Source organism: Primulina eburnea, chromosome 17, assembly GCF_022965805.1.
Source record: "Primulina eburnea isolate SZY01 chromosome 17, ASM2296580v1, whole genome shotgun sequence".
NCBI classification, from domain to species: Eukaryota; Viridiplantae; Streptophyta; class Magnoliopsida; order Lamiales; family Gesneriaceae; genus Primulina; species Primulina eburnea.
The window spans coordinates 5,522,366-5,539,228 of record NC_133117.1 but is presented as its reverse complement, the minus strand read 5'-3'; the positions used below and the strand labels follow the sequence as shown (position 1 = coordinate 5,539,228).

At 36.1% G+C, this 16,863-nt stretch overlaps 1 protein-coding gene across 2 annotated transcripts; it reads left to right on the top strand.

Annotated features, from left to right (window-relative positions):
* The first annotated feature begins 10,518 nt into the window (after positions 1–10,518).
* LOC140817704 (homeobox protein knotted-1-like LET12) lies at positions 10,519–14,895 on the top strand. Of its 2 annotated transcripts, none has more exons than XM_073177428.1 (6): positions 10,519–11,088; positions 12,364–12,484; positions 13,516–13,709; positions 13,806–13,937; positions 14,289–14,425; positions 14,515–14,895. In XM_073177428.1, exons 1-6 carry the CDS (start codon positions 10,585–10,587, stop codon positions 14,516–14,518), a joined length of 1,092 nt encoding a protein of 363 aa, XP_073033529.1. In that variant the 5' UTR covers positions 10,519–10,584; the 3' UTR covers positions 14,519–14,895. The 2 variants fall into 2 exon arrangements, with proteins under 2 accessions (XP_073033529.1, XP_073033528.1); XM_073177427.1 differs by having other exon boundaries at positions 10,520–11,088; positions 14,507–14,895.
* The last annotated feature ends 1,968 nt before the right edge of the window (positions 14,896–16,863 follow it).

Genomic DNA, 16,863 nt, shown 5'->3' with positions numbered 1-16,863 from the left:
ACAATAGAACTCTTAATGTTGAAGAATCAATTCATGTTGTCTTCGATGAAGACAGCAGTGCTGAAATTTCTAACACATCTGATTTAAGTAACAGGTTAGACATGATTCACTTGGAAATTGACAGTGAAGATGATGTGGAAGCTATTGCCAAGGATCTTCAAAATCCAGAACCAGATATTCCATTAGTAGAACCAGAAGTTCAAACGTTGGATCAACCAATACCAGAAGAAGATGTTCAAGAACCTACTACTGGTTCTGTGGAAGACAATCTTAACATACCAAATCAAGAAGATGTTCATTCCAATCCATTTATCTGGAGAAAATCTCATCCTCCATCATTGGTTATTGGTAATCCAGCAGCGCCATTGAGAACCAGAAGACAAATGCTTAATGAATATATGCATGCTGCTTTTATATCTCAGGATGAACCAAAGAAGATTGAAGAAGCTCTTCTGGATCCTAGTTGGATTGAAGCCATGCAAGAAGAACTGAATCAATTCAAACGTAATGATGTTTGGTTTCTAGTACCTAGACCAACTCATCAAGCTGTCATTGGAACTCGATGGGTATTTAGAAACAAACTCAATGAAGAAGGCACAGTGGTGAGAAATAAAGCTAGATTGGTAGCTCAAGGCTTCAGACAAGAAGAAGGAATAGACTTTGATGAGACTTACGCACCAGTAGCAAGGCTCGAAGCAATCAGAATATTCTTAGCCTTTGCTGCTTTCAAGAACTTTAAAGTATATCAGATGGATGTGAAAAGTGCTTTTCTAAATGGTCTCTTACAAGAAGAAGTTTATGTCGAACAACCTCCAGGTTTTATCGATCATTTCTCTCCGCATCATGTATTTAAATTACACAAAGCTTTATATGGTCTAAAACAGGCACCCAGAGCTTGGTATGACACTTTATCACAATTTCTTATTAATCATGATTTTACCATCGGAGCAGTGGATAAAACTTTATTTACTTTAGTTAAGAATAAGCACACTCTCTTAGTACAGATCTATGTTGATGACATTATTTTTGGGTCAACTAACCCCAAATTATGTGCAAGGTTTGGAAAATTGATGCAGGATAAATTCGAAATGAGCATGATGGGAGAATTAACATTCTTCTTAGGACTGCAAATCAAGCAATCAGAAACAGGAATCTTTATAAATCAAGCCAAATACACCAAGGAGCTTCTGAAAAAGTTTGGAATGGAAGCATGCTCTGCTGCTTCTACTCCAATGAGCTCATCTATTAAGCTTGACAAAGATGAAAGTGGTATTCCAGTAGAGGTAACTCAGTATCGAGGTCTTATTGGCTCCTTATTATATTTAACTGCCAGTAGACCAGATATCATGTTTGCTGTTTGTGTTTGTGCTCGTTTTCAATCTAACCCCAAACAATCTCATTATATTGCTGCTAAGCGTATTTTGAAATACTTGAAAGGAACTCAAAACGTCGGTTTATGGTATCCTATTGATTCATCGTTAAATCTTATTGGATATTCAGATGCTGATTATGCAGGTTGCAAACTAGACCGAAAAAGCACAAGTGGTTTTTGTCAATTTCTTGGAGATAGGTTGATATCCTGGTTTAGCAAGAAACAGACGTCCATAGCCACATCTACTGCAGAAGCAGAATATCTGGCTGCTGGAAGCTGCTGCTCTCAGATACTGTGGATTCAACAACAATTAAGAGATTATGGGATTCAAGCCTCCGAATCACCTATATTCTGTGACAATACCAGTGCAATTGCTATCACACAAAATCCAGGTACTTCACTCCAGAACGAAGCACATAGACATCAGACATCACTTTATTAGAGATCATGTGCAGAAGAAGAACATTCGTCTGGAATACTGTCTCTACTGATCAACAAACAGCAGATATCTTCACGAAACCCTTACCAGAAAATAAGTTTTCCTACTTTCGCAATTCTCTTGGTTTAATAGATTTAACTTAGTCATCCTCTGTACTTTAGTTTAACTTTCTTTTAGTATTTAATTCTACTACAAGTAAATTTTTACAGATAAGCAGAAGAGAGAAGTCAGATGAGCAAAACTGGAATTTTATTAGAAACCATTTCAGTACTTTACACAATGCATAAATGAAAAACAGTAGATCTTCTTTGCTATTTAACCAGTAGCGTTACATGTAGTGCTTGTCTTCTATCAGAGGAACTTTCTGACATTTGCTTGCAAGTACTTCAACAGGAGAAAGATGGTCTTCTTCGAAAGAGAAAGGCCTAGAAAGAAGTCTAGCAAGCTTAGGTCTTGCCAGCACTAATATAATTTTTAGATGCCATACAAGGCATCAGAGAGGATTTCATCATCATCAATCCTCCAGCACTCTCTTATCGCATTAGAATGTTTCTGGAAGAAATGGATGCAATATTTGAAACTCAACCATAGCAAAAGATTTGCATAACTATGGATACTACAACTCAAGGAGAGTACTTCAAGGACTTTTCTCGACATCGTTGAAACCTTCAAACCTCTCTCTGAACAATTTTGCCTCATCTCCTGAATCTAGCACTAACTCTCTTTTTATTTGAATTCTCATTGTTTTCTCTCATTTATCTTCGATCAAGTTTTGCATGTATTTATAAGGGGAACGAAGACTCTTGAATCACGATTGTAACTGTTTATCTTCAACGGCTCAGATTGAAAGATGGCCAAGAGTCACTTGTCACAATTATGACTACTTATTAATTGCATTTACCGAGGGGGAACAGTATCTTAGTCAGACTGAGAGTTTGACGTCTTTTCAGAAAACAGATAGGATATTTGTCTTCTCGATAAAACTACGTGTCTGCTGGTTTTGACAGAGTGCTCATTTACCGCAGAACTCTGAAACTTTCAGTAGACGTTATCATAAAATGACAAATCCTTTTCTAATCAACTTTAGTAACCGCCTGGACAGCCCGCTCTTTTTCAAATTTTCAAATCATTCGTATTTCTGACATTTTCTGCAAAATCTTTTCAAACACTCAACCAAGAACATACTGACACGTGTCTTTATGTTCATTTGACGGCTGTATATCTTTTTCACTCTTCACATTTTCATCTTTACTGCTTCATATCTATCGTTATTTAGCTACTGCTTTCTCTATATCGTAACTAACTACTGCAAAGTTCTCTGCTATCATCTGCATACAGAAATGGCTGGCGCATATACCCTCAATGCTTATCAGGTTAACTTTGCCTCTGTTCTCACCATCAAGGATGAAAATCTTCTTAGAATGTTTCAGGACATTGACAATTCAGGACTCCGAAAATTTCTGGAAGCACCAGCAATCATCTACAAAAATGCTCTTCTAGGAATTTTACGCCAAAGCAACAGTCCATGAAGGGAGGATTGTTCATACCCAAGGAGATGCCTCTATCTCCATTGATGCTGCTCATCTAGGAGCAACCTTCCTCCTTCCACTTTCGGGTATTTCTGAACTTTCTGATATTTCAAAAACAGATATGTCTGTTGCTCTCACCTCTTTCTCCGCATCTGGAGAAGAAGTGTCTCCTTCCTGCCATAAGAAATTACTGAAGATAGAGTATCAGATTCTGGCCGATATTGTGGCCAAAGCTATTCTAATCAAGGCTGGCACCTTCGATAAACTGACAAAAGAAAAGGTTCAGGTCATGACTGCCATCACCAAAGGGATTAAGGTGGATTGGAGTCACTTTATTTTTCGAATTATGAAGGATATGGTCACTCGAAGAGCTCTGGTTTCGCGGTTCAGATCAGTGTATTGCTCAAATATGCTGGTTTTCCATCTACCAGTGATCTTGATGCTACTTCTGTCACAATGATTGATGCAGCAAATGTTTTGGCTCTAAGGCCTAAGCCAACAGTGACGGAATTTGTTGCAATGAAAAAGGAAATTGGGGAATCTGCCTCTGAGGCTCCCAAACCTCCCAAGCAAATTTCAAAGAAACGACTGCTTATTTCGACAGATTCCGATAAAACAGCTTCAGAAGAATCTTCTGCTACTGCTCGCTCAGCAGTACCGACCCCAGCAAAGAAGAAACAGCGCACCATCCTCAAATTGAAAAAGACAGCAGCACTGTCTGAAATTGAGAAAGTACCCTATTCGACAAGTCTTTCCAGAAGCTGCTCCTTCTGTTTGCTCGACTGTTTCTTCTACTGCTCTAGTTACTGCGTCCATATCAGCACCCTCTTCTGCTTCAGTCTTTAAGCCATCATCTGGCGTTGTTATTCGAGAACCAGCAAGTGGGTCTTCTGCCTTTCGCCCTATTGCGCCCATTTCATCTACTGACAAAGGAAAAGGGAAACTGGTTGAAGAACCACCTACCTTTGGTCACAAGACCACTGTTACTACAGGTGTTGACCTTCATCTAGCAGAACTTGAGACCTATGCTAACGAGGAGATAAAATTTTTTGATGAATGGCATGCTGTCCGATTGTTTCATTCTTTTGACTTCTTCAAAACCAAAGGCAATTATAGCAAGATGATGACTGCCGAAAGAGGACTTTTCAGCTGGCAAAAACGAAGAATGTTATCGAGGCTTGGGCAGACGGAACTTCATCCTCGATCAACTCAAGTATCGGAAATTAGAATCAGTGTTGAAAGTTATTCAATCGAATTTTGATCCTGCCACTCCTACTGCTGCTCAGGATCACCATGTTATTTTGATTCTTTCTGAAAGACTTCAGCAGATGAATGAGCAACTTCTTGCTCAAGAACAAGGCTTTGGAGAGCCTACAGTCTATCATATGGGTCTTATCCCGAGCTTTCAACAAAATCAGATAGTTGAGGAAAGGACTACTGCCTCCCCAAAGGCTGCTGTTCTTAGTACTCCTACATCTCAGACTCAGCCCATTCAGTCCTCATCGCTTCTATCTGTGCGTGAACTAGCTTCAGTTGAGGAAGTGATTGAATCTATTATCCCTGCTGTTTCTGCCACCTTGGACTTACCAGCTTCTGGATCTCCTACCCCAGGATCCACAAGTCGCAGAACCAGACACTACTTCCCTACTACCGAACTTGGAATTGTTTTCTGCTGAACATCAAGCAGATATGACCGTTCTTCTGGAACCTCCCTCTGCACCTATGGTTGAAGCACCTTCAGTTACACAGGCTTCTACTGCACCCCTGGAAGAAGCTTTAGCTTCTGATCTGGCTATCCCTACTGAAGTTGCTACTCCGCCTCTGGTTGCTACTGAGTCTACTGTTTCTGCATTTCCAGCAGCAAGCACTATAGACCTGGTTCCTTCTACTGCTTTGTTAGACGCTCCTGTTGTCTCTACTGTATTAACTGTCTCTCAACCTGTTGTGACTGCGACGACTTCTCGTCTTTCTGAGTTCAAACAACGAATTCTTGACCGAACTTCTTCACCAGAATCGGATGCTTTCAATCTCGAACAACAGATTCTCTGTCTACAATCCGACCTCACCAACATCTCTGACTGGTGAAGGCGTATGTCTTGTGAAAACATTGTGGAAATCAGTGGTGCTAAAGACTTTCGAGAGCGCATGGGTAAACACATCTATCTCACTAAGGAGACAACAGACAAGATGTATGTTGAAGCCTCCATCTTCAGACAAAATGTATCAAGAACTCACAACGCCCTCCTACTCGCTCAAACTGATATACTAAATCGAATCACTGAGCATGACGATCTTTTTCGATCGCTTTCTACTTCTGTGGAACTTTTGGATGCTAAGATTGACTCTCAAAATCAATCTATTACTGCTCACATCTCCTCTCAGACTCCTTATCTAGAGATGCTAACTGATGGCATTCAAAATATTTCCGGAAGACTGAATGATCTTTTTACTCATGTAATGGCCGCTGATGCCAAAAAGGGGGAAAATAGAAGAGATCAAGAAGGAGTTAGGCAAACAGAAGATGAGGCTGAACCTTCCAACAGAAGAGAGCAAGAACCTCAAAATGAAGAAATCATTTACAGGGACATTGAAACCGATTAATTTGCTTACCTTGATACAATTTTTATCATTATCTGTTTATTAAATGACTATCTGTTCATTTTATATCTTTCTACTGTTTAGGTTTTGGCATCACCACAAAGGAGGAAATTGTTAGATATGAATTTTATTGTGGCGATGGTAACTAAAACCAGTAGACCAGCAGATCAGAACAACTAGACAATTATTAGTAGCTGCTGCTTTAGTAAAACTAAACCAGTAGAAAGAAGGGTAACTATACAAACCAGTAGAGAACACTTTGTAACGTTGCTACCTTAATTGTTACCGTTAAAGTGTTCCTAGTACCAGCATTAATTGCAGCATTAAATACTATACAGAGTCATTTAATGCTTATTACCAAATTAAGTATAAAACAAGACTGATTGTTTTATAGCTTTTCTGCAGGAACCTATTTCGGTAATAAAGCTGATTGTATCAGTTATCTGAAGACCTCTCTGTTTATGATCGTTGAACTCAGTCGATTATATATACTTGGATCAAATCCTTGTTCGACACGACACTTCGCATAATATCATTTCTCAAGGAACGAAGCTACTCTCTGATCAGAAAAATATCATTCATCCTTGAGTGTTGTCAAGTTCAACAAAAAGAAAAGTAGCACACGCTTCAAAGCTTACATCTGATCTTGTTAAAGATCATATTGTGCTATTAATTCTTACACTCTTCAAAATCTTTACTGCACCAATATTTTATCAGAAGAGTCTGTAATCTGAAAAGAGTCTTTTCAGAACTTTGTGATCCATATTTTTGTAAGTTGAGAAACTAAGAGTTTCAGTAGGCTGAGGTGTAAGTCCTTCTGAAGTGGGTGTGTACAAGTGTTGTACTGTAATATCCAAAGTCTTTTAGTTATACCTTCTGGAAACAGAAGAAGGGGAGACGTAGAAGAGTTCATCTTCGAACTTCCATAAACAACTGCTGTCTACTGCCTTATTGTTTTTCAACCACTTCATCAGATTATTTCCGCACATTCTACTGTAATCAGGTGAAAGTATTCTCACAAGATCAATTACTATCCTTAACAGGATTCTAGTACTTCATACACACGAAAAAGGAGTAGAGTTTATTCAACCCCCCCCCCCCCCCCCTCTAAACTCAACTTCGATCCTCAACATTTTGAAATTATCTTAATGTCTTTATTTACAGATATGAATTCTCGAGGCAGAGAAGAGTCCTCTTATAGAGGACGAGGTGGTAGGAGAAAACCCCCTAATATTATAGCACAGAATGGCAAGCAGAGGCTAATAGCCCAAAACTTATCTAGCTCATCCAGTAATACTGAGCAGAATCATGAGTTATATAATGAATTTCAAGAATTTTTGAAACAAAAGCAGAGAAATAGTATAGATTCTCAAGCTTCAGCATCATATGCTAATATCATGAAAGAATGTGATAATGATTCTGCTCTATATACAGAGAAAAAAAACCGTGAATTAATTCTTCTTATAGAAGAAAAAGATACTCAATGGGAGAAAACTCTATGGACTATCATGGAAAGATACTTAACCAATACATCATATGTATATGGTTCCTATAAACAAAGAGTTTTTTATGAAAATCTTCTTTTATCTACAAAAAGTGTTGATATAACTCACTTTTTTAGTAATACTCAGCAAAAAGGAAGTTATAACTTCTCCAAGTTCATTATCAAAAAGATAAGATCTACTGAAGAATGTGGTATATCTCCATTGGTTGAAAAAGAATTTTATTTTGATACTCATAAACTCTATTTTATGAAAATGAGAAAAGAAAACATACATGGTTTCTGAAAATCTGTGAAAATGTTTTCTATTATCCTGTCCCAAATTGGTTCTTTATATGGTGGAAGAATTTTGGTCCACAGCAAAAAATTTTCCTGAGGTTTTCATAAAACCCGTGAATACTTGGTTAAATGTTTCTCCAAGGATTAAAAAATCATTTTCTGAACATTGGATAGATGAAAAGACTTTACGTCTAATTTTCATGGAATTTGGAATTCCATGGATCTGAAGTTGGCAACCAAAATTCGGTTATACTGATGAAGGTATCCTTTGTTTATGGAGAGTCAGCTCAATTAAAACAGGCCATGACACCAAAGGTAGTTATTCTAAGTGTCTCAAACTTAATAAAATAATATAGAAGTATAGATAAAATGGTCTTGCTTCGTGTTTCCCGACAAAAGATAACATGGCCATATAATAAAGCCAATGGTCTTACTGTAATATGGGCCTGGACCAGATAGATGTCAATCCCTTTGAGGCCCATGATTGAAAATTTACGGTTCCAAAGTTATCTTTGGATCGAAGAATCTGCTACATTTGGATTTCGAGTCCTTTATTGTTTGTGTAATTTAATTTTTATATAGTCGTGTTAGATGTATATTTAGATTGACACATTTATAACATTTTTTTCAAGGATAATAGATAATAATTTTTTTTTAAAAGAGTCCTAATTGAATTCGATGGTATTTTGTAATTTATCATGCAAAATGTATGTCTGAGTGTAACTTTAAGAGTAGTCCAAATTTTTTTGTTTTTATATGTCTATATTTTATTTTTACGCCTCAAATTAAATATTTTAATGTAATTCCCACCTTCTATTATATGACAAAAACTTGTGTGAGACGGTCTCACGAGTTGTATTTTGTGAGACAGATATCTTATTTGAGTCATTCATGAAAACGTATTACTAGTTCTCCTCATATCTCAACATTATCAGATTATGTACGTTTCTGACATTATAGTAGAAGTTCACATCATATGTTAAAATCGATACGTTAAAATTTCGCATCCCAGATGATGAGAAACTCTCCCGGTGTAGTTCAGAAAAATCATTAATTAACTATTACCCGATGCATTGTGTACCCTTTCTTCAAATATTGGACTCGAACACTATTTTTTTAATAATGTTAGCTGCTTCGATGGACCACGAAGGACACCGATTATATACATTAATTTAACTTGAAAGGCAATTTGTCTTTCTAGAAGGACCACAATTGTCCACACTTGGTATCAAGAAAAATCATTAATGCTCTATGCTTAATATTCTTCACATATTTCCAATAGAATTTTTTATAATTTGTTCTAAATTTGAAATAAGTTTTATTACATTTATTGAGATGATATGATGTGTAATTTCAGAAATCATATAATAAATTTTAATTAAGCACTTAAATGTATGCTTCCAATATTAATTCTTAATTAATATAAGGATGGATTAAAATATCAAAGTGGGCTCATCCAATCCTTAAAATTTGTCCTCCACAATATATGCTTGTTTTGTCTCGAAGGAAATATCCATGCGAGAAAAGAAAAATGACCAAATATTTAGTAGTGAATTAATAAAATAATTTTGTCAAGATAATTAAATATTATAAATTATAATGGAAAATATATTTAGTTCCAAAATGCATGGAAAATGGCGAGTATGATTTTAATTTAATGCAGCTTTTAGTAATACGTGTAACACAAACCTTAGCCACATAAATTAATGGTTATATATTTTATTATTATTTATTTTAAAAAATTACAATCATCGTATTTATTGCTTAACCTACATCCAAAGGCATTCATTATATTATTATTATTATTATTATTATTATTATTATTATTATTTCGAAAAAAAGGCATTCATGTCGGAGGGAAACAAGTAGTCAAGGACAAAGTGGAGTGTATGAATTTTACTATGAAATGAAATCAATATTTTAATTTAAAATATTTTTTACATAAAATCCAAATTTTTTTATATCACCACTTTTTACTTGAGGAAAATTTTGATACATAATTTCACACAAATTTCGGTTTTTAAATATTTTCTTACGATTAAGATTTTGTGTTAGACAAAAACTTGTGTGAGACGATATCACGTATCGTATTTTGTGAGACATGTCTCTTATTTGGGTCATCCATGAAAAGTATTACTTTTTATTGTGAATATCGGTAGGTTTGATCTGTCTCACAAATAAAGATTCATGAGACCATCTCACAAATAAAGATTCATGAGACCATCTCACAATAGACCTACTCTCTAATAAATGAGACTTCATAATTTTTTTATATATAAATTATTTTACAAGATGAAAAAAATTGATCATTTTGAAATATGCGACTAACCCCTTATAAAATTCTAATTGTTGTATTTGGATGAATGATTTAACTTCTAATAAATTAATGTTTTCGAAAAAAAATATTCAAATTATCGATTTCAAATGACACGAAAGCAAAATGTTAGGTATGCTTGAAATATTTTTATAATTTTTACCAAATAAAAAATGTACATTTTAAATTTTCTCGATTAAATTTAGTCAAACCACCATAAAGTATTCGAAATAATGGATTTAAAATTCATAATTTAATATAAATACACTATCATTATCTTAATATAAAAAGACAACATTGTAAAGTAGTCTTAAATTTATAAAATTTCGTACTCATAATTATTATCTTTACAATAATCAATTGAAATATAATATTTTAATATTTATAAAATTATAAAAAAAATGAAAAAATGGGGAAAATGAAACCAAAATGTATCCTTGCTTGTAAAGTACTCTCCACTACATGGGAAGGTCTTGGTCATAGGCTTCTATTTCTATATATGTACGTAAGGTTAGCAGAGAGTGTAAAAGCAGCCTAAAAATTCCATTACACATGGCGTTCCAGGACCACCACCACCACCTCTCCCCCCAAGAAATGCCCCTCGACTACTCCGATCACCACCACTCCGTCTCCGTATTCCGCTCAATCCTCCCCGACCACCACTCTCCGGAAGAGAAGCCTCCCCCCTCCGCAAACACCTGGCTCCACCACCCTCACCAGTGGCTCACAAACCAGAGTCAACGCAGCCGGCTAGACAAAAGCGATCACCAACACCGCCTGGAAAGCGGGGAGGGAGACAACAGTAACAGCAATGGCAACAGCAACGGGAGCAGCGCGAGTTGGGAGAGGGAGAAGTGCAAGGCGGACATCCTCGGCCACCCGCTTTACGAGCAGCTGCTGTCGGCCCACGTGGCGTGCCTGCGTATAGCTACGCCGGTGGACCAGCTGCCTAGGATCGACGCTCAGCTTGCTCAATCGCAGCAAGTGGTGGCTAAGTATTCTGTTCTGGGACAAGGTCAACGGCCACTCGATGATAAAGAACTCGACCACTTTATGGTACAATCCTCAACGATTGCTATTTCTGTGTACATATTGTAATAGTATGTGTATATTATGGAAGAATATAATGAGAAACACGAATTAAATGTGTTTTTATGTGGTTGTTGGGATCTTTGTGAAAATTTGATTTTTGGGTTCTTGAAATGGGATAGGCGAAAGTCGTCAGTTTTTGTAGGATTTAATTTATTCTCTGTCCGATTGGATTAGTTTATGGCGCTTAGAAACCTTATCTTGAAGTCTTTTGTTGTCTTGGTTGGTTTCAAGATTGAATTTTTGTGAATTTTATAGATCTCCCAGGCTGAATCTTTTATATTACTGTTCTTACTCGTAGAGATTGGAGTGCCTATTCTTTGGTTAGTTAAAATATGAAATAATGTTTGACAGATGAAATCTGGGTTTGTGGTCGGATTATAAGTTTCATGGGTTTATTTCTTAGGAAATGATGGCTGGATAACTGTTAGGAATCAGATGTTTGCATTTACACTTATAGATTCTTGAACGTGGTTCCATTTTAAGGATATTTGTTTTGAAGCTGCACAATAACAAAATTACAAAAGACGAATCAATTAGCTTGTCTAGTTTCTTTTTTCTCAGGTGGAGGTCGATTTCTTCCTTACTTTGTGTGATTCTGTTGCCAGCATCGGATGTTTTTAAAAGCTTGTGAATTTATTCAATTGATGATCCACTGTTTTGTTTTAGTGCTGAACAAAACTATTTGATACACCAAACAACTATGTGAGAGATTTCGTATGAGAGGATAAATTTCGGGACACTTCTAAGGGAGAACATTTACTGTTACATTCTTGCCATCCTTAAGACAACATTTTTGTGGGTTATCATTCTTGATGGAATAGTTTTTTTACATCTCTATATAATGTGTTGGAACTTTTGTTGTGTTGTCCAAAAAGGAATCCTATTGTTTGAAGTTCCTTTTCTTTTAGTGCTTTAAACTTTGAAGAATCTCTTTCTTGATATCATTTCGCATTTATGGTTTCTCATTCTTGCCGGGAAGCTCTATGCTTCAAAATGGGTGGGTGATGATAAATCACGAAACGGAGGATCTTGAGAGGTCATTTTTATCTTTTATGAAAATGGGCTTAATTGAACTTAAATGGATGTAGGAGTACATTATTTGGCTAGTGAATTGACTTGTATGAATTTGTTTATACTACAGAGACAAATAATAGTCTCTAAATTTACTCGTTTGCTAAGTTTTTCCATCTATATTTTCGTTTTTCCACTTACAAATCTTCTTCTTTCTGTCCAATGTAGACCCACTATGTTTTATTGCTCTCTTCCTTTAAAGAACAACTTCAACAACATGTCCGTGTTCATGCAATGGAAGCAGTCATGGCTTGTTGGGAGCTTGAGCAATCATTGCAAAGCTTGACAGGTTAAGTTAACACCTTTTCTTCCTTGTCAACGATAAACTTGTGATATTAAATGATTTTTTACTGTCCATTGTTTTTATATTCCTTGTGAAAAGCTTAGTTTATTTACTGAATAGAAGTGTATACTCGGGAGTTTCTTTCCTTGAGTTGATATTGATATTAGTCCGTCAAGGTTCTCCAGTGTTGTGCTTATGATTACAAATTTCTTCATTTGACTTCCCTATTCTGCTTTACATGGCCTCGGTAGACTTCTCGAGTTAACAAGTATCCATAAGTCCATGAATTCAAAGCACTCCTATGTATAATGCAGCATGCCATCTTTATTTTCTTCAAATTTTCTCTTGTAGCTCTTTTTTTAGAACTATAAATGCTACACGTTATGCAGTAGGGCGGACTGAGAGGAGGGAGGAAGAGGGCGATCTGGCTCGATTGAATTTTTTAAAATTTTTGTGTACTTTTTTTTAGAAAAAAAAGCAAGCTTTACCACTCCTTAAACTATCGAGTTGCCCCTAATATTAGAATTTCTGGGTCCGTGATTACAATGATGTTCATTCACATCATGCCGAGTGAGTGTACCCGGCCAATGCTATAATAATCAACAAATCCAACCATACTATTTTGTTTCCAAACCACCAGCAAAATATCAGCTCGACTTGACGATTGGACCATTTAATCGCTCAATTTAAAGCAATCAGAATCTTATGTATGGTTTTGTATGTTGTTTCGCAATCCATTAACATATGAATATTGTAGTACAAAATTGGAATCTTTCCCAAGGATAGAATATGAACATTTTCATGTGAGGGAACAAGGTTCATTTCTATGTTGACAACCTGATTTTTTTTGTTCCCACGAAATTTAATTGCTCTTCTGAGTGGGGAAGGAAAGAAATTCCATGCAACTCATTCCATGTAATTTCTTTCATTGTATAGTACCACACATTTTGAAATGTAACTCCATCAATGTTTTGTCTGTTTAGACTTTCACGGTACATCGTGTATCTAATTAAATTTGCTTGCACTTTGCTCAATAGGAGTGGCACCAGGTGAAGGTACAGGAGCAACCATGTCCGATGATGATGAAGACCAGGTCGATAACGAAATTAACTTATTTGATGAGAGTCTAGATGGATCGGACAGCATGGGCTTTGGTCCATTAGTACCCACCGAAAGTGAGAGATCCTTGATGGAAAGGGTCAGATTAGAATTGAAACATGACCTTAAACAGGTGAAATAACTTTGAACTGGAATAATACTTCAGCTTTAAGAATTTTTGTAAGTATAAGAATAACAGATTAGTAATGCTTTACTTTACTCTACTCAGGGTTACAAGGATAAGATTGTGGACATTAGAGAAGAAATATTACGAAAAAGACGAGCAGGAAAACTGCCTGGCGGTACTACTTCGGTCTTGAAAGCTTGGTGGCAGTCACATTCTAAGTGGCCTTATCCAACGGTGAGCTTGATATGAACTTGTAGCTAATCTTTAGAAATCAAATAAAGTATTCTATAATTAGAGTTGGTCTTATAAAAGATTATATATCTTTGATATGAATTTATATTCAGTTAGAAAAATTTTCTATCATATTTATCTCAACATCTATTCACTTCTATAACAGATAGATTGCATTCTAAACCAAGAGAGTAATAACGTAATAGTGGTTGAGTCATATGGGCATTGAATCAACTCTGTAGACCTTCACAGTCGGAATCATGTGTGACGATACAATTTCTAATCTGTATTTCAACGGATTCTCATGATCAGTTTGATATCTCTTAACTTTGCACGATATATATGTTTGGTTAGGAGGAAGACAAGGCGCGACTGGTTCAAGAAACCGGCTTGCAACCGAAGCAGATAAATAATTGGTTCATCAACCAAAGGAAGAGGAATTGGCACAGCAATTCTTCATCTTCAAGTTCCCAGAAAAGCAAGCGCAAGAGGTATGTATATACGTCTCCCGTTTCCAAAACCAACCATTATATATACTAGAACTGGGAGTTAATTATTGGGATCAAATATAGTGGTGCAGGTGATAAATGAATCCGAGCTTTTTGTGTTGAGGATTATTTCATATTGAAGCAACATACGTTTGATAGTATTAGCCACACCACAACCCTGGAAACAACGAGTACATGATCTGGGAACGACGAATGCAAATAGTCGATTCATTGGAACAAAACATGAATTCAGGAAAACTTGGATACTATGATTTGGCATAGAAAAGGTGAGATCTAAGGTTGTAAGACTCGTGATCAGAAGACGTACACGTGTAGAAATGTTCCTGTTTGATGTGTTTTGTTGTTTGTATTGGCTACAGTTTGAAACTTGGCTTTTGTATTGATATATATTTAGAGCATTTCGCTTCAAATCTATAATCTCGTCATGCAAACCAATCAGGAGAAGTTTGTTACGATTGAGAATCGAATTCGAAATACTAACTTTGGAAGGGCAAAAACTTGTATGAGACGGTCTCACGGATCGTATTTGTGAGACGGATATCTTATTTAGGTCTTTCATGAAAAAATATTACTTTTTATGCTAAGAGTATTATTTTTTATTATGAACCGTCTCACAGATTAAGATCCGTGAGACGGTCTCACATGAGATTTATTTTTTTGGAAGACGATGACATAACAATTTTAAGAAATAAAAATAAATAATAATATATTTTTAATCATAATTAAATTTGAATTGAAAAATCTGAACTCTACTTGTAGTATAGATTAGCTGTAAACAACTGGATGTGTATTCCGGCCTATCAAATGGCGGCTGGCCCCGCGTTAAAATAAACGTGAAGCATCGCTCGACTTTACTATATGTACAAAAGTAAACGGTCAACATTATCGTGCCGGTTCAAAACGAGTCACCGTGAACCGAACCATCAGTACGGTCGAAATATGCTCTTTTCTGTTATCTAGAACATCACGCCAATGCAATCTCATTTCTAACATAAGCAATCCAGATAACTATTTAGATATACGAATTTGATTTGATTTTTTCGCTTTAGGACATTTGGATAAAACATAATTTTTTTTTATGAAAATCTTATGTTTTATCTAAGTATTGATCTGGTCTATATATATTAAAAAAATTCAAGAAACTCGTATTTCAAGAAATTGATGTCCCTGCAAAAATTTATAATTACTTTTCTTAATGTAAATTTCATATCAATGTATTTGCATTAAATCATTTAATTGAATTTCGACATCGAAATCATTTTAAAAAAACCAATTTTTTTATTAAATCAAACAATATTCAACACAAACGCACCAAAAAGGAAAAACAAAAGTATATCATAATTTCATTTCTTTTCTCCTTGTAAAATCTGCTATCACAAGCCAAATCTGGTGCGCTGATCATTATCAGTCGACGCAAAAGGAGCGAACCTGGTGGAGAAGCTGTGCAGCAGCTGCCCATCTTCTTCCTCTTCTCCCCCGGCGAAATTCATCGCGTAGCTCTGCGGAGAATACCGAAACTGCTGATCCGTCGTCTCCTTGTTCGACTTCTTGGGGTTGCAGAACTTGCCGATTCTTCTGACGAGGTTCTTCCATTTCGGGCCCGCCACCATCTCTGAAAACTCCCTCAGTTTCTTGAATTTCTCCACAACCCACGACTCCTTCTGAAGGGCTGATCCCGGCGCAGTTTCACGCAGCAGGTAGTTGTGGCTCGACGGGCCTTCGTCGTCCCATCCGAAGCAGAACCGCCGGAAACAGCCGCACCCGGCGGCCTCGGGCTCGTGGTGATTGCCGCCGTATTCATGTTGTCGTTCTGTGATTGATGAATAAGTAGCGGTCGCGGCCATATAATCAGCAAAAAATATGCTGGACAAATTCAGTAACACTAAATTTCTGAAAAACGAATTTTATTCTCGTGTAAATGATCGATTAATGGCCATTTATAACACAATATAATATAATATATACACGCACGCAAGTGTATGTAATTGACCAGGAAATGCCGTGTCTACGCGGGATTCTCAATGTGCGTGTGGGTGCTATTATTTGGATAGAGTTGTAGAAAATTCAGACAAGTTTAAACGAAGAGAGTAGGAAAAGCTCACAGAAATGAACCTTCTTCCTACGGTACCGTGCAATTTGATGAAAAAGTACATGAAACCATATATATCTATTAAAAAAATTTTATAACTCATCTTATACCATACCAAAGGCTTATATCAATGATAAATTTTTGAATTCGAAACTCGATTATAACAATTTTTTATACAATTTTTTTTTGCATCTATACCAAAGTTTTATATACATGATGAATTTTTGAATTCGAAACTCGATTATAACAGTCTTGTATATCAACTTTTTTTTTAGTTTTTTAAAAAAAGTTATATAATTTTAAGGAACTATGAGGTGTAAACGTCCCAGAT